The sequence below is a fragment of the Carassius carassius genome, chromosome 44 (genome assembly GCF_963082965.1).
Source record: "Carassius carassius chromosome 44, fCarCar2.1, whole genome shotgun sequence".
NCBI classification, from domain to species: domain Eukaryota; kingdom Metazoa; phylum Chordata; class Actinopteri; order Cypriniformes; family Cyprinidae; genus Carassius; species Carassius carassius.
In genome coordinates this window covers 12,272,892-12,291,898 of record NC_081798.1, presented here as the reverse complement: position 1 = coordinate 12,291,898, position 19,007 = coordinate 12,272,892, and the positions used below count along the sequence as shown (strand labels likewise).

The window sequence follows — 19,007 nt, the reverse complement described above, 5'->3', positions numbered from 1 at the left end:
TTCCAATTTTCAGTTAAAATTGTAACTCCTGAGACTGGATCCTTGGACTGGATAACTTTATAAAAAAAAAAAAAAATTGTACACGTTTTTCTAATTAAAACGAACCAGACTAAAAAGATAAGTTTAATAATGAATACTGAAATTAACAAATGGGATAGTTCACCCAAAAATGGAAATGCTGTCATGGTATTCTTTTTACTCTTGTGAACGTGCATCAAAGAATGAAACGGAAGAGAAAATTGAATGAATTTAAGAAATATTTAAGAAATATACAGAAATATGTGACCGTGTACCACAAAACCAGTCTCACGTCGCTGGGGTATATTTTTAGCAATAGCCAAAAAAACATTGTATGGGTCAAAATTATTTAAAATCTCACATTTCAGTGGCAGTGTAGGTTATTCAGGACAGGTTGACTTCCTGAAAATGACCTCCTGTGGCACTTTTAAAACAGTGCTTAAGAAACGTATGTCATTTTGGCAGCTCCATTTGCTGCCACTAGTGGCTTGGAAATCACACATTAACTAGCTCATAGAAGCAGCTATTACTAACCGGCTGGGTATGGTGTTGTCTCCATGGTATGGTTTTCTCTTTGAGGAGCGAGGTGGGGTGGGCGACGGGGCAGCTGGCCGCTCTGGCCCTCTAAGGCCTTGAAACACTGGGTGGTTCAGACACTGTTCTGTCAGAAAGCGTTCAGTGGGGTTCAGGCACAGCAGGTTCTGATACAGTGAAAAGAGAATGACGAGAGTCATGCCACACTAGAACAATAAAACTCATTCACATTCAGACTTTAGTAACACTTTGCACATGGGGCTGATATGACATCTACAGTTTATTTTAAAATAAATCAACAGCAAATATATCAAAACTACAGGAATTCAAAAGGGAATACTGTTATCTAAAGAATATTGCAGACGTTTTACCTTTATTAAATCCAACATGAGTCCATTGATGATGCCCAGGTACCTTCGATCAAGCGTTTGAGGATGACTTACAGAAGGAAACTGCAACAAAAACACACACATACATAAACTAAATAAAGAGGGAGGACTAAAGAATAGAATGGAAAAATTGCATAATTCATAAGAAATATGGAACACTAAAGATGAGAAAGCATTACAATAGGCTAAAGCATTAGAATTACTAAATAGAAACATATAAAAACTCAGCTAAACCTAAACAGTAATATTTGACAATGTCAAAAGCAATGAAAAAAAAAATACAATCATAATGCATTGCTATGTGTTGCGTCTTGCTTTTGGACTTGACTGATAAACTGGCATTCGCAAACTTCATGCTTTCAAACATTATCTCAGTTTTGTTACATTTGTCGAAATGAATTTGCGTAATGTACATATAAAATACAAGAAGTTCATTCCAGTAGTCCCATATTAATAATTATGCCCACACAGTCTGTGTCATTGTAACATGTTTACATCTACAAATGCATGTGTCTGCAGATCCCTGTATACATTGGATTCATTTTAATAACTTCAATGTACCTGGGGGCACAAAAAACCTGATATGGACATCCCTAAAGACAAAGTATCATTTAAAATGTGACTTGAGAGTCCAAATGTATGTGTCAGTGTATGCGCATGTGTGTGAATATTATGTACTGTGATCAGCCCTGTCAAGGCAAAGCCAGTTGTGTTTCACACTGGCACATAGCAATACATGAGTCATAGACAGCCACTTATTCAGAATACTGGGATCTGTGCCATAGGAAAGGAGAGCAGAGAAGAGGCGAGGAGAGGAGAGGAAAGCACAGAACAGAACAGGACAGAGAAGAAGACAGGTCCTTACTCTTAGTCCAGCAAAACGAGGGTTGCTGTAAAACAGCTTCATCTGCTCTGGTGGTAAGGGGCCCAACACCTTCTGAATGGTGAAGAGCTGGTCGATTTCACTCTCGCCCGGAAACAGGGGCTGCCCATCGCTCAGTTCTCCCAAAATACACCCCACTGACCACATGTCCACCGCCTTCCCATATGGAGCTCTGTGAGAGCCAAGCAGAAGACAAATATAAGTCAAGAATTGACCTTCATCTGAGTTTTCCATTTCCATAAAGATACTTAGCATTTCACATACATGAAGTTACATACTTGTCAAATTTACATGCAGTTAAATTTCTAAACAGATCAATAAAACAGAAAAATCCTCAGGTCGTCCAAACCTGTATGAGTTTCTTTCTTCTGCTTAACACAAAAGAAGATATTCTGAAGAATGCTGGCATCCAAAGTTGCTGGTAGCCTTCCATAATTTTTTTCCCATACTATGAAAGTCAGTGGCTACCGTCAACTGTCTGGTTACCAGCTTTCTGCAAAATATAACTTTTGTGCTCAACAGATAACAAACTGATACAGACTGGGTGAGCAAATGATGACAGAATTTTCATTTTTGGGTGAACTATCCCTGTAAAATGTAAAAAAGTGAAAATTACCATGGTTACTAAACAGATAGAAAATTATTCTAAAGTTAGGATGTTTCTGTAGCGCTTAGTTCCCTAAATATAGCCCCTTCAAAGTGAGTCACCTGTTTTTAACATCTGGAAGACAGAAATCACAAGTCTGTTTGCTTAGAAAAGTAATAGACTTTTCAAAGCAGCATGATTTGAAGCGCCAATTACGTCTAGCACAAACGATTGAAATGCTTAAGGTTAAGGTTTTGTTCAAATCCCAACTCTGAGAACAATAGCACCACTAAAACTGAAAGAGGGGTGAGGAGAAATGCATGCAGAGACAGAGGCAGATAGATAGACATAACACTGAGACACAAATCTTTGCACTAACACACAGCAAGAGGGAGGGAGAGAATATTTGTGTGGGTGGAATTTAAATGGTGAGAGTTTCAAAAAAAAATGTTCCACCGCATTCATCTAGTCTAGTGGCAGACACTAGAAAATAACGCTTCAATGGTGACAAGGACAAATAATCATACACTGCACTCCTAATGTCACATCTAATGGCTACATCAAATCAACATTGTTAAAAACGATGTGCCCTTAATGAATATTAGTGCTTCTGTATGAGGGGGGTTAGATTTTTCATGCTTTTTGGCTTCACTGAGGAAGACATTTTTTGTTGCGTATTTGTAAACAAAGTATACTAGAAATCACTGTGAAAAAACGAAACGGGAAGCACAGATATGAGGACTTACCCAAGGAGCAGTTCAGGTGAGCGGTACCACCTGGTCGCCACATATTCTGTGTAGTTAGCATCGCTGCCTTCAGAAAGATTACGGGCAAAGCCTGTGGGGTTGACCAAACGGGATAGAAAGATTGTAAGGAGAAGAGCAAAGAGAAAGGCTATCGGGGATGAGCAAACTGCACATGACATTCAGAGATCTTAATTAATCTTGTCATATTCGTCCCTCTAAAAATAAAAGTCTTCTAGAGAAGCCTGTGGAGTGAGTCATGCTCAATTTCCGTGGCATTCAGTGTGGAGGCAAAATTTAACCCTGTGAATATATACATTTCATCAGGAGCAGAAGCACAATATGTGATTGATCAGGTACAGAGACGATAGATAGCCTGTGTTTTGACCGAATCTTCCAGAGTCACAATACTACCAGTCATTGTTGGGGAAGCTACTTTGAAACTGATTGTCAAGCTACTAAAAAATTGAAAATCACAGTCAAATTATTCTTTTGAAAAAAAAAAAGTTACTATATTTAGAGTATGCAACTGGTCAATTTATTGGGCAATGTTATTTAAGGGTATTATGTTGTGAACGTATAACATATTATAACAAATATTTATACATGTTTATATTGCTCATTTCTACATTATATCATCTTATCATCTACAATTATAATTATAATTAATTTAGCATTTATAAACGTATGTAATAATTACAATTACATCAATCTTATTGTCAACTATCATTATCAATACAATTATATCATCTTAATTTACAAAAAAGTATGTGTAGTGTTTTAATTTATTTCAAAATATATAAATAAATAATACAATGTATTTTAAATAAATAAAAATGCACATTACATATATTTTCTTTTATAAATTATGATATATTATAAATAAGATGCAAGAATGGCTTTTTTCTGCAACCACATCAGTATTTATCTAGCATAAAAACATAACTTGAACAATCAAAAACTGCGATGGACAGCAGCACTTAATTAAATATATCATGATGTATAATTCTATGCAAAAATAATATCATATAGAAATACATAGTTAGAGTTTGTATAATGCTAGACAAAACTAAGTAGAAATGTTTGTTCAGAACTAGATGTTGTGCAAGCATTAAAAATAGTGACTGCATTGCAGTCTTTTATTTTCACTTATTGTAAAAATAGTTACTTGACTGAAGTACTGTCATGCTATGATGAAAAAGAGAGTAGGGTTTACTACGAGTAGGTTACTCCCCAACATAGTCCTTTTCTGTGATATGAAATCATATATCTGGAATGACACAAAATCAACTCAAAATTTGCATTCCAGAGAATAAGCTCTGTCACTCCAACATCTGAGTACTGCGTGATTTGGACTAAAACAGTTTAATTCCCTTCCACTCAAATCCAATTTCAGATTTCTTTTTTTTTTTTTTTTACAGACGTCACTGCGGGACTCATGACGCCTGGAACGGAGACCAAGCATTCATCGAGCGATATCAGTGTGAATATGGGGGTGGAGGGTCCTGAATCAGACGAGTGAAAGCCTTTGCTCACCAAAATCACACAGCTTCAGGATATCATTGGAGCTGATGAGGAGATTTTCAGGCTTGATATCTGCAGATTAGATCAAAGGGATGGATATTTTCTTAGTGAGCTCGATTTGTATTGAAGACTCCCACAAAGATTATGCCATCAATAAATAAAAGATGTTGAAAATGACAAAACTAGATCAAATAAATCACAGATCTTATCAAATCTGATTCTTAATGACCGTTAAATCACAACTTACTTTAATACTATCGTATGATACAGAATTCAACTCAAATGCAAAAACAAAACACAGACACATAAAACACAATAAAAACAAACATTAAATGACATAAATGAAAGCAATCTATCAAGAACACAGAGACAGTCATACCCCTGTGAACGATCTCATTTTTGTGGCACCAGTGAATAGCTTTGATCAGCTGACAGATGTAGCTCCGTACTTTATCAGGTGGTGCACCATTGGGCAATTCCTCCAACAACTCCAGCATATTCTGAAATATGCAGCAAAGCACTATCTGAGGCACTAGCAACATGTCATCTGACCTATACTTCAGACCACTACAAGTGAATAAGAACATTCACAGAAGAAGTGTTTTGCGCTGACCTTCTCCACATATTCAAACACTAGATAGAGTTTTCCCCGTCGACGGAAAGCCTCTTTCAGTTCTACGATGTTGTCTTGCTTCAGCGTACGGAGCATCTTGAGCTCTCGTAACGTCGTCTCTTTAACTTCCTCATTCTCTGCAGGAACACAAAGGGGGTTAGGCAAGATTGAAAAGGGGCTTGTGTTTTCTTGAGTAAAACAAATGTGCTGTGGAGCTCTTTTACATTATAAAAGGCACTTCTCACAAACAAGGTACACTTTTTAAAGTATTATGGATGCAAATCGCATGTCTTTTTGTTGTGAAACTCTAAGATATCAACCATCTTTCATCAAATGAATCAACATGATCACATTTGTCCATTTAATTTTGATATTTATCGTTAGAAAATTAATTTATTTACATGTCCCTTTTTTAAAAATAGCAAACTTGTAATTCTGCTCAACATTTTATAATCACTGGGTAAAGCGTATCCAAACAGAGCCTTGGAGTAAATAATGGGAATTATACTTTGTGTCATGGTAACCACAAGAGTATTGCAGTTCAGTTCAAAGTCTCCAACCAGTAGACTGCATGGATGAATAAAGCAAGCATTTGGTTGTAGCAGTCTTTTACCTTCGCTGTCCTTGAACTTCTTAATGGCCACAAGCTCTTTTGTCTCCTGCAAAACAGATATGTAAATCAGTTTGAGCTCTTTCTCAAACACGAGCTTTATTAACAAGCAGTTAATGGACTCGAGATGTAAAACAAACAACTGGGAGTTGCACAAAAGGACTGAACCTAGAACAACCACTTTCCGGCTACATCAATGGGGTATTTTTCATGACAAAGCCCCCTGACTGTGCTTCTGCTAAAAAGTAACAACGTGCCTGTTTTCAAAGAATGGATAATTTTATATTCAGATGTCTAATAGTCGGAAACATTGCATGCACATATTTAGCCGTGGGTTCGCCAGCCCTTGCGGTGGAGAAATGTTCACCCACTGTCAGTCACACAGAGTCCCTGTCATCTGTGGTGTTGGACGAAGCCTCTTTTGCCTATCTTTGTCATTCAGAGCTCTCAATTTGCACTACAGCACCCTTCACAGTGAAAGCATTAACGGTATGACCGCGCCAGTTTCTAAAACCCGTCCGTTTATCACAATTCTACACAGTAAACACTCACTCCGGACAAATTTCAGACAATTTTATAGACTATAGTGCCCAGATAAATGGATATTAAACCCTTTTTCTTCCGGATTCTGTAGCCTGTGTATCTCAAAGGCAGTATAATAACTGTCAGCAGCAAACATGTGTGATATAAAGGGACGACAAATCTAAACTGAGATAATTATTTGGCATAGATGCTGATAGACTCGCTTGTGAAAAGGTAAAACAACAGTATTCACAGAGGTACCTTAGTGAACCATGTAAATGCATGGTACTGTATATGAATAAGGTATCCATCCAGTATAAGGGTTATAGCCCTGTTTTTTTTTTCTTTTACATCTATCATGGTAATACTATGTACCCAGGAGTAACATAAAATCCAATGTTCTTTCAGTACTCTCTCTCTCTCTATATATACTGGATAACATGGAGTACCATATTACTGTTCAAAAGAAATGTACATTTTTATTCAGCAAGGGCATTCATAATGTTCTTTTAAGCTTTCTATTCACCAGGAAACTATATCATTTATTTCCACAAAATATATAACATATATAATATTCAGCAGCACAGCCATTTTCAACATAGATAATAATAATAAAAAAAAATGTTTACTGAGCACCAAATCAGCATATTGGGATGGTTTCTAAAGGATCTTGGGACACTGAAGACTGGAGTAATGATGCTTTAAAATAAAATTAAATGCCATTTTAAAATGTATTAAAAAAGAAGGCAATAATTCTAAAATGTAATAATATTTTACAATATTAAAGTTTGTACTGTATTTTTAATGATGAGCATAAGACACTTCTTTTAGAACCATAAAAAGCAAAAAACAAACCCTTACCAGCTCAAACTTTTGGACCGTAGTGTAATATATTTCAAAGTACCACACAATTTCCAACACTGTACAACCTCAGTACTTTTTATAAAGGTTATCAAGTCAAAAAAGCAAAAACAATGCACATTTTATAGCACTATTTTTCTGTTTTCAGAAAATTCTACAACTAAAAGACAACTCTTGGAAAAAATCCATAAAATGCCCAAACCCTGAAGGTTTCAGCACACTGCAGAGGCCAGAATTTGAACCAGTTGCAATTAGACTGAAAGAAAATCCCAGCTGAAACTCCCACAGCAAGGCTGGATCCAGGCGCTAGCTCTACCTGACGCCTCCAGTGCAGTAGCAAGTGCCTTGAAGGCTTCCTCATACTTCTCCTCCGCAGTGGAACTACAAGTCATTTTCACTTAAACATAGCTTGTCATAAGCAGATATGATTCATGATCAGAAATGATTAAGAGGCACAGCATCCATGTGGGGCTGGATAAGGGTGTAGCTTTTCTATATTGAGTTTCCCAGACCCCTGCATGGGCTACTTGCAGAAAGTCCTGGCTGCTTTAATCACACTGCATGGTCAGGCTTTTATTATAGGTCTAGCATAGTCAGGCCGTGGTTATATTGTCCTTTGATATTAAAATAATTTTTGTCAGCTTAGTACAGCAGCAATAGACTTTCCAGTTGGCTTTGAGCAGGAAGTCTCTTTAGAACGATTCTGCAGGGTTTCGATAATGGCCCTGTGTCCCAATATGCACACATCTCTACTAGAAAGTATGCAAAAAGCATAATTGGCTAAACGAGCATCTGCTGATATTTGGAAGTAAGCAACCAGTTCACCAAAACGGTTTAAATAGTTTTAGCTATCAAATTTACCCTAGTTCAATTTTAACGGAACACTTTTAAAACATCTCCTTTTGTTTTTCAGAAAAATAAATGCATACAAATCTGAAAGAACATGAGAATGAGTAAATTACAATTTTCATTTCTTTGTGAAGTACACACTGTGAAAGTACATTCATTTTTAACCTTTATATAATGGATTTTTTGGCTGGTATTAGGTCTCTATATGTTAAAATAAACCTACCACAAAAATTACAGACTCTTAATTTCTTTGTAAGTGGGCAAACTTACAAAATCAGCAGGGGACCAAATAAATATTTTCCCCACTGTATATTGGGGCTGAACGAGTCATGGACAGTGAAGAAAGAGGAAGGGTTGGGAAGATCTAAAAGGTGTTTATGGAGGAGCTGAGACTTTCACAGCTTCGAAACCCACTACACGCAGTGTCCGTGTCTCATATTTCTAATAACCATGGAGACCAAGCCATAGTTGTATTCACAAAGGTGCATATGTACTAAAAATATGCCTTTACCTTCCAGACATAAATCCTGTGATAATACAGAGTGACATATCTGATATTTAGTGAAAGGTAATCTGATTTTTAGCTTGTGGTTTCCATTTTGGATTATAGCATGTTAAGGTTTAGGTCAGGTGTACTTGTGGAAGACAGGCTGTTGACTTTGTTTTGTTGATAGGAACATAAAGGGGCTGATGGGGGTTCAAAGCACTCAGACCACTTAATATATAATTACGGTCACTCATGAGGGAGTCCATGAAATCCCGTGTGCCCATAAATCTAGCGGGTGGAGATAGTAGGATTACAAGTGGCAAGCTTGTTGTCTTAATTCGTTAGCTTCGCATCTTTCTTCACCTCCACTGTGGCATTCAGAGGGTGGGAGGTCGGATCATTTGAGATATTTCTCTCAACATGAGTGCAAAGTCAATAGTTTAACTTTACATAGACCTGTGCATAGATATGTTCCTACTAAATGCATGGTACTGTTATGGTAACTTGTTTGTATCGCTTATGTTAATAATGATGTTCGCATCCGTTCTAACATCTGTACGGTTGGTACAACTACACTGTTGAAAAACTGCACGGATCTCATTTCATATTGCCAACATCTCTGGCAAAACCTTAATTGTCCTTGCTGCTAAGTCAGGAAACAATACATCTTTCATGCCAAGCTGGGTTCCTGAGCTGAACTCAAACCCTGTTTGCCTCCAGGAGAAACAGAGTAGTTTCACAGCTAAATCTGATATCTTCTCCATTCATGCGGTCTCTATTAAAGAGTTATCTGTATTGAATCCTCTGACTTTTGTCAGAGCTCCATTAAGGGAACTATCAGGGAGAGTTTTTTTGCTTCTTAAAGGTGCCATAGAATGCATTGATAATGATATAAAAATAATATGATTTTCTATCTCAAAATACCACACAGATAATTTTTTATAGCTTGTTGGAATTGCCACTTTTAGGATATGAACAAAAGCCGCTGTTATTTGTGTTTGTCCCCTTTAAATGAAAATGAGCTGCTGCTCTCGCCTCCCTTTTCAGACGAGTGCGGAGCAGTCAGTGTTGCCAAATCCATGGTTTTACCGCAGATTTAAGCGACCCTAATAATGTGATATTTAGCCCCTAAAATGCAAATTTTACCAGGGGAATCCCAACAAAATGTGATTGGGCTAGTTCTGAGTAGCAATTGGGCGGGTTTTGTTGTGAAAACCTGGCAACCCTGGCAAAGCTTCAAGAGCTCATGCTTGTGGGCAGACCGGTGTTACAGTTTAACTGGTGGTGACCGTGTTACTGACCTCACATTGCTTCAAAATAAAATTTTTAACTACCACATTCCTATTTACGAGCATTCTGGTAGCACATGAAGGCCGCATTAGTGAAAACAGGCAGAGACAATGGTAGCTTTAGCAACATTGGCCTTACAGAGAGCAAAGAAACTTTTCTGAAAAAAATTTATATATGATGCGTGATGCTTAAGTTACTTTGTTTGAAGTCTGGATGTTCGCGAACGAAGCGTTGGTATCGATTCCTCTTTCAGAAGTAATCTTTGCACAGCTCTAGTGCTGAACTGACCCTCGTTTGTGAGGCAGTTTGGCGTAAAATTAATAGCACAAACGTACAGGACTTTGCAGTTTTTTTCCTGGGGAATTTCCTTAGAAAATTAAAGTTAACCACCATGTCCTCAGCGGTCTATGGAGACTCCTATGTCCGTTGGTACATCCCAACACAGACACTTTTAATGGCTCTTTGGCACTGACATTGTATCTCCAGCAGCTACAGCAAGAGAACAGTAATAGCGGACCTCAGCTTCTCACTCAGGGCTTTGTAGATGCTGATAGGTCAGAGAGCGTAACAAATGGGCGGGACTTTCACAGAGTACTGGGATTATAAAACAATGAGTGGGTGGATTTTTAGCATTATAGGCTGGTTGTTTTTAACAAAGGCTTGTTTGTTTTTAAGCCACAAAACTGTGTTCAACACCTTATAAAAGTAATTTTTGCATTATATGGCACCTTTAATAGAGAAAAAAAAATTAAAATTGCAAAATGTAAATAAAGTGCACATTTTTAATTTAAATATAATACCATTCTAACGTTTTTGAAAGAAACACCTTATGGTCTCCAAGCCTGAATTTACTTGATCAAAAATAGAGTAAAAAGTGTAAAATATTATCACACTTTAATAAATAACTGTGTTCTGGTTTGATATATTTTAAAATGTAATTTACTTGTGATAGCTGAATTTTCAGCAGCCATTACTACAGTCTTCAGAAATCATTCTAAAATGCTGATCTGATGCTCAAGAAACATTTTATTATCAATGTTGAAAAGTTTTGCTTCTTAATATTTTTGTATATCTGTTCTTACATTATATACATATAATGTCAGGTTTAATAAATTTAATGCATCCTTAATAAATAAAAGTACAGATTAAAAAATACTTAACTTACCGACTCCAAACTTTGGAAAGGATACATAACTAGATACAACTAAAATCAGTCAAGTTAGATGCTACAAGTTTGTCAATAATTATATTCAACTGTTTAATTAAATTATTTGAGTTGCTAAAGATTAACTTTAGTGAGTGTTGAATGATGGCAAAGGTAATCTAAATGTAATTTTAAATGATGAGAAATTAAAAATTGTAAAAGAAATATAAGCAGGACCATAAATAAGGTAAATTCTAATTTTACAAACTTAACATATCTAAAGACTTTGAATATGAAATTCATAGGAAAAGAGTCTCTAAGTATAAAAGTAAATCTCAATGCATTAAAAATAACATTAAAAAAAAAAAAATTCAAAACAAAAGTTTTGTTGACCAATTTGATTCTGCGTTTCCATTCCCACACAACCTAAATTCTCAGGCAGTCCTGCAGGGTTGTGCAAACTCTAAACAGTAGAGTATAGAGCATTGCATGCGGTCTTCCATAAGATCCATACAATGGAACTAGTGTGTCCCACATATTGATTGTGTTCCATTGACTATGCAGCTGTTGTTCTATTAATACCACAGACATGTTTACATTAGACACATGGTAGGGCAGCATAGCCTTGAGAGCCACACAATGACACAGACATATTTAAGTGCTAAATAATATCCTGTAAATGGTGATTAGAATCCATTTTAAGCCTTCATGATATTTTCAATTCATTACCATGCTGGCTGCTGGATTTAAAGCGCCATTCCTGCTCCTAAAATAATGCTTGGGTGAAAGAAACAAACAACTATTTCATTTATAACATAGGCTCACCTGATGGTTGTAGATTAAGCCCAGCCAGCCAGACACTAAAATTAATCACTGCTCACAATTTGTGTCTGCAATCTAGTGCTTTAATACCCATGGCCTTTTATTAGACTTTTGATCTTTAGATGACTGCTTTAGAATGATCTTAAAATTAAAAAAAAGTTTAACAAAAAAGTTTACAGATGCCGCAAATAGCACACCTAAAATATACATTATCTTCAAAACAAAGCTTCCAGATTTTTTCATTGTTTTGTAAAGATCTCTCTTAAGGCTGCATTCATTTCACCAAAATACAGTAAAAACAGTAATACAGTTTTATTATCTATTTTTAAATATATTAAAATATAATTTAATCTTATGATGGCAAAGCTGAATTTTCAGCATCATTACTCCAGTCTTTATTTAGTGGTACATGATCAAGAAATCAAGAAATAATTCTAATATGCTGATTTGGTGCTTAAGAAACAATTCTTACTATTATCAATTTTGAAAACAGTTTTGTGAAAGCGGTGGTCATTTTTTTTCAGGATTCTTTGATGAATGGAAAGCTTAAAAGAACAGCATTTATTTGAAAAATTTATTTCTTACATTTGTTACATTATAAATATATTTTGGTCACTGTGGTTTCATGTAAAGCATCATTGATTAATACAATTTAATTTCTGACTCTAAACTTAAGAACAGTAATGTATGTTAATTGATTCTGGTTAAAATGACTGCAGGCTTTTTAAAAAACAACCAAAATGTTTGAGGAATATCAATACAGTTCTGCCTTACAAGAGCTAATACAATTTAAATTACCATATTTGGTCATCCAAGCCACTAACAATAAAAAAAACCATCACGAATAAAAGCAGCGTGTTTGAACATTATACCTCTTATATCCATTATATCCATTATATCCAGCTTCACATCCAAAATGCCATCTTTCCTAACTAAACAAGATCTCTCTATCTTGGCATTTCCGTCACACACAATCTTGTCCACGGTGCCTTGCAAAGTCATCTCAACACAGCCCTCCACAACCAACGTTCCCACTCTTAATGCTAATGCACACTCACGTCCCCTCTTCCTCCTCTGCCCTCAATTCGACTGATACGCTATAAAAATAAATAATCTTCTCCAAGGGAACAAGCTTTTAAATTCAGATGATCACAGGACACTGACAGGACCGCACAGGCCTCACACGTCTACACACGTCTGAAGAGAGCATATAAAGCACCCTCATTGAGCTTCACATCAACCACAAAATTAAAGAGTCATTTAATAGATCTTAAAACATGAGATGCTCAAATGCTAATCAGTGTGGGTGTGATTGCACATTGCTGACAAATAAATAAATTGCTGCCTAGCTGCATGCATTTGATGTTTTTTCACTCATTTTAATGAGGCAAGATTTAAAACAAAGTGTGGAGACACTTATAGAATTTAAGTGACCATTGCACTAGACCGAAGGACTTTCAGACTATCTGACTGACAGATACACAAGAATATTAACAGCTTTTTTGAATATTGAAATGCAAAAACTACTAAATGAATAGTACACAAGAGCATCTCAACCAAAGACGAGAACAAACAGCAGTTCTTGTTGTGTTTGGTCAATGCACAAAGGGCCTTTCACGGCCTCTGTTCGCTGGGATAACATCACTTGGGTAGACTTGAGAGAAACAATAGAGAAAGCCAATGCCAGTAGTCAGAAACAAGAGTGTTTTCAGTGGGGAGTGAAGCACTGAGCTTTTAAAATGTTTGCTAAAGTCTGTATCTCAAAATGCACTTCTAGGAACGTCCATACTATAGCACAATGAATGGGTTTTGCTTTGCACACATTAATGATAATGTATTCGTTTCTTTATTCACGAGTACATATTTTCCCTTAATGCATAAACCCATGTCATGCTAATTTAATATAATTTTGCTTGGTAAAAAAACACTATGACAATTACTGGAGTTAAAAAACAATCATTTATACGGTTCCTCTATTAACAGGCAAGCTCAAATGATGCACCTTCTAATACAAGATTCAGGTTTTACCAGAGCAGACTTAACAGCTTTAAGTTTTCATTTGTGCCTATTAAAATATTGAACAATACGTGCAAACTCCATTAAGGGTCTAAGTGGATGTGTGACAGTGGAGTGTTTGTATGAGGTTGTGGGGATATGGGATGCACACTGTAGCTGAATATAGGTTTGTCAAATATGTGAACGGAATGTGTCCTTATAGAAATCAACATTTACATAAATGGTGCTCGTTTCAATATGGTACAATATATGATGGTATGGAAAAAAGTACATGAAAATAAATCTCTATTCTCTTTTATTATATTCAAGCAATATCAAAGGCTTAGTAAAACAGCACAAAATTATCAATTTGGTATCGACTGCCTTTATCCAATAATTCTATAAACAACAAGGTAATATTCAGTCATTTACATTTTAGTCACAACATAGCAAGTTATTTTGTGTATACACTACCACTTGAAAGCTTGGGGTTCGTAAAATTAGCTTTTATGTTTATGGGGAGACAAATCTTGTCACACTTCAAGGTCAAATTCTCACCATCGTCAGACCATTAACTATGACTTTTGCCCTCAATAAACTCCTAATTTGCTGTTTATTAATGGTAAGGTACTTGTTCAATTTAGGTATTGGGTAGGATTAGGTATGTAGAATATGGTCATACAGATGTGCTTTAAAAGCACTAATAATCAGCCAATGTGTTAATAACAGGCATGCATATGCTTACCAAAGCTGAACTTGAAAAATTACTTTTCACTTAAAAAATCCCATTAAATTCACAAATAATTACAAAGTAATGGCAAATAACAGAAGTTATTTAAGGTAGAAAGAGTGAAAATAGAAAGAAAATGTGTTCTTGTTAAACATACTCCAATAATTTATATTTACAACCTCAAAAATACTTTTTACAGTGTACATTTATTTGATAAAAATAGTCAAAACAGTAATACTGCTAAATATTAAAGTTTTAAAGTACTGTTTTCTATATTTTAATATAAAGTACAGACCAAAAGTTTGGAAACATTACTATTTTTAATGTTTTTGAAAGAAGTTTCTTCTGCTCATCAAGCCTGCATTTATTTGATCAAAAATACAGAAACAGAAAAATAATGTAATATTGTGATATATTATTACAATTTAAAATAATTGTTTTTAAATTTATTGTACTTTAAATTATAATTTATTTCTGTGATGCAAAGCTGAATTTTTAGGATCATTATCACATGATCCTTTAGAAATCATTCTAATATGATGATTCATTATCAAAGTTGGAAACAGTTCTGCTGCTTAATATTTTTTCGGAACATGTGATACTTTTTTAGGATACTTTGATGAATAAAAAAAAAAAAAAAAAGAAGATATGTTTTTAAAATATCAATATTTAGTAATAACAATATACACTACTGGTCAGTAATTTGGGGTCAGTAATTTTTTTTTCTTTCTTTTTTTTAATAAAATCAATACTTTTATTCAGCAAGGATGTGTTAAATTGAAAAGTGATAGTAAAGAAAATATATCATTAGAATATATATTATTAGAATTTTTTTTTTTAAATAAATGCAGTTCTTTTTAACCTTTTATTCAACAAATATATTAGACAGCAGAACTGTTTCCAACACTCATAATAAATCAGAATATTAGAATGATTTCTAAATGATCATGTGATAGACTGGATGTTACATGTGACACTGAAGGCTGGAGTAATGATGCTGAAAATTCAGCTTTTCATCACAGGAATAAATTATTTTTTAAAAGTATATTCAAATAGAAAACTATTATTTTAAGTTGTAATAATATTTCACAATATTTCTGTTTTTTCTGTATTTTTGATTAAATAAATGCAGGCTTGATGAGCAGAAGAAACTTCTTAGTACCTAGTTATTACATAGTTATTGAAATAACTATAATAAGTACATAGTATGTACATGAGGAACAGGACTGTAAAATAAAGTGCTACCGAAACTTCTTTCAAAAACATAAAAAATAGTAATGTTTCCAAACTTTTGGTCTGTACTGTATGTCAAAATCTATTTCTGCGATGGCAAAACTGAATTTTTGGCATCATTACTCAGTGTCACATCATCCTTCAGAAATCATTATGCTAAAATGCAGAATTTTTTAGATTCTTTGATAAATAAAAAGTTCACCCAAAAATGCTGTCATTAATTACTAACCCTCATGTCGTTCCAAACCCTTAAGACCCTTAAGATATTCTGATGAAATCCGAGAGCTTTCTGATTCTCCACAGACAGCACGGGTCCTACCACGATCAAGGTCCAGAAAGGTACCAAGACCATCGACAAAAATAGTCCATGTGACATCAGCGGCTCAAACAACTATTTTGTCAATGTTCTTGGTATCTATCTGGACCTTAAACATGGCAGGACCCTCGCTGTCTATGGAGGGTTAGAAAGCTTAATTTCTGTTCCAAAGATGAACGGTGATGAATTTAAATTTTGTTGTGAACTATCCCTTTAAAGAGAACAGTATTCATTTAAAATAAAATATTTTTTGACAAATGTTTTACTGTAAATGCAACAATTTGTTACTAAACAAAAACAAACAATACATGTTTCCTGGGCTGTTATAAAAAGTATGGCACTCAGAATAAAGCTTGTCCAATCAAATTAAATGACCAGGACTCTATTATATTCTATAAAAAAATATCCAAAGGCAAGCGGCAGCTCTACACAACACCAAAAGCCAACAAAGTTTATCTAGTCTCCTAATGAGGTTGCCTCAAATTACTGTTCTTGCACAGGTATGTAGAGAGATCCAAATTTATTCTGAATGTCTGTAATTAGATTACAGGCATATTTGCATTGGAGAAAAACGATAGGTGAAAGAAAAACAAGACCGAATGCAACCAAAAAGAAAAAGCTATTTTTAATGAATTTAATGAAGGAGGGAAAGCGCTGACTGACCAATTACTAAAAGCACAAGTCTAGTTTTCTGTTTTGGCACAGACTGAGGAGTATGCTTACTGCTGAATTTATCTGCCTCATTATCATAACAATGATGCATGGGAACTTGGAGTGGAATAATGTAATTATGCATAGAAATATGACTGGTTAATTTCCTTTCCATCATGCCATTCAAATCCAGGCTGATTATTTTGACGTAACTTGCGTCAAAATCAATAAATATACTGGAGATATGCAACTAGTTCTCTGATTTAATGACAGTTCCGTATGCAACATTTTAACAAACACTTTCATTTTGTCCTTTGAACTGCTTTCAAAACGATATGTAACTACATGAATCTGTACAGATAAGAGCATGTTGTGCACAGTATCAGTGTTAACTCCGGGGTGTGTGCGTCGAGGTCAGTGAAATCTAAAGTGTAATGAGCCCTAACAATTCTGTTGCACTGTACTGTCATTCATCATCTAGCCAGGCATCCAGCCACACTGCTGCTGTCTGCCCAGGCGTGAAGACACATCCTGGGCATGCAACCATGACTCAAATACCAACAGCATCGAGGACACACAGAAAGGGACTATGTAAATAACCATAAAAATAACAGCTTACCATTTATTCAAAACTGAAAAATACTCCGACACTAAATTTGATATATGTACTTCAAACTCTGTGTCACTGGTTCAGTTCAGATGCAAGCTATTTTGGATACTGAACAAACACATCAATAGCAGTGTCATAGGCTAAATAGTATGGACTGAGCATAGAACACTTTAAAATGTGCAGAAATCCCTGCATAATGGATGACACAAAAACACCCCACACCTCCCAACTGCACAGCAGCAATTTCAATAAAAGCAGTTCCTACTGGTTGAAAATAAGCCTATATTTACCTTATTGTGAGTTTGTCTAGCAATGTTCGAAGGTCTCAAAATGCCTCCCAAACAATGAAGCAAATCTGCCAACTAGGCCAAAAGCAATGCATTTGGAGAAGCCCAAAATTTTAAAAGAACCAGTTGCTAGGGAACCATGCCATATTACAATTGAAAATATATTTCTAAAAGAAATCTCTCAACAAATGAACCGTTTAAAGAGTTTAAATGTATTGTGCAACTCTTCTAGGAAAGTTAGAGTCATAAGGCCCATAAAGGTTAACTCAGTTAGGCAGTTTTATCTTAAGGGTAAAATGAGAAACTAGCATCACCTCTTCAAATTACAATAACCAAGCGTGCTTTTTTTTTTTTTTTTTTGCATAAGAAGTATAGTTCTATAAGTGACCTAATCCAGGTGGTTATAAACTACATTATGTTTTGGAAAAGAATCAAAAATGACCAAGTTTCCAGAATATCAAATTTATATGGATCAAATGCACTGTACGATGTGGAGTTTCTGCAGTTCTACTTAGCATCCTGACCAACAGGTTCCTGCATAAACATGTCTTACCTTGTGTCTGCATTTTAGGACCACCCCATAGGCTCCTTTGCAAAGAAAGGAAAAGCATCATAAGCTTGATTTATACCATTTATGGCTTTTATGCACAAGCAGCTGTTTTATAAGCACTAAGATTAATGCTTCATTCTCTTTATCGAACAATATATTAAAAAATAACTCACCCTCTCCTACAATCCCAAGGACTTCAAATTTATTCATCACATTACCGATGTCAGGAATCTTCATGAAGTCAAAAGATGCCGAGGTGGTGCATGTCTGGGCTGTTAGGAGCGGAAGGCCAGAGGACAGGACAGAAATCGGTGCTTGAATGGGTCATTGCAGCAAAAAACTGCTCCCGGCTGGTCTCAATGCTCTTCTCATAATCCACACACACTGACACACATTCCTGCAAACTAACACACTATGCACGCACACATACACTTGCTCACCTGAAGAGAAAGACAGGTTTTGCATAGAAGGGGTCAAATAGACTTATTCATGCATAGGCCTACTGCATCTTATATATTTCACACATGCATCAAATCAGAGGCATATCCAATGTTTGATCTAATGCAGACATTGATTGTGGCTCATATTCGGTCTCATATCACTCAGACAGGATGTGTGTAGGATTTTCATGATAGGGTTTCTTTTAGGTGACAATAGACAAGGGCCACAGTTCTTCAAGACGGATCATCATTCATTTTCCAGCAGTTTTGGGCAAAACAACACAGCTCTGAATGGGAATTACAGGTGGGTGAACAAGGAC

General features: G+C 35.5%; 1 protein-coding gene across 1 annotated transcript in view; it reads right to left on the bottom strand.

Annotated features, from left to right (window-relative positions):
- The window catches only part of cdkl5 (cyclin dependent kinase like 5), a 29,525-nt gene that overhangs the window by 9,769 nt on the left and 749 nt on the right, over positions 1-19,007 (bottom strand). Inside the window, exons 2-11 of the mRNA XM_059537507.1 lie at positions 18,421-18,687; positions 18,251-18,285; positions 5,904-5,949; positions 5,291-5,427; positions 5,057-5,177; positions 4,690-4,749; positions 3,157-3,247; positions 1,807-1,996; positions 924-1,004; positions 553-719 (exon numbers count right to left, since the gene is read on the bottom strand). Of these exons, the coding sequence (XP_059393490.1) occupies positions 553-719; positions 924-1,004; positions 1,807-1,996; positions 3,157-3,247; positions 4,690-4,749; positions 5,057-5,177; positions 5,291-5,427; positions 5,904-5,949; positions 18,251-18,285; positions 18,421-18,484 (992 nt within the window). The 5' untranslated portion in view covers positions 18,485-18,687. The remainder of the gene's footprint in view (positions 1-552; positions 720-923; positions 1,005-1,806; positions 1,997-3,156; positions 3,248-4,689; positions 4,750-5,056; positions 5,178-5,290; positions 5,428-5,903; positions 5,950-18,250; positions 18,286-18,420; positions 18,688-19,007) is intronic.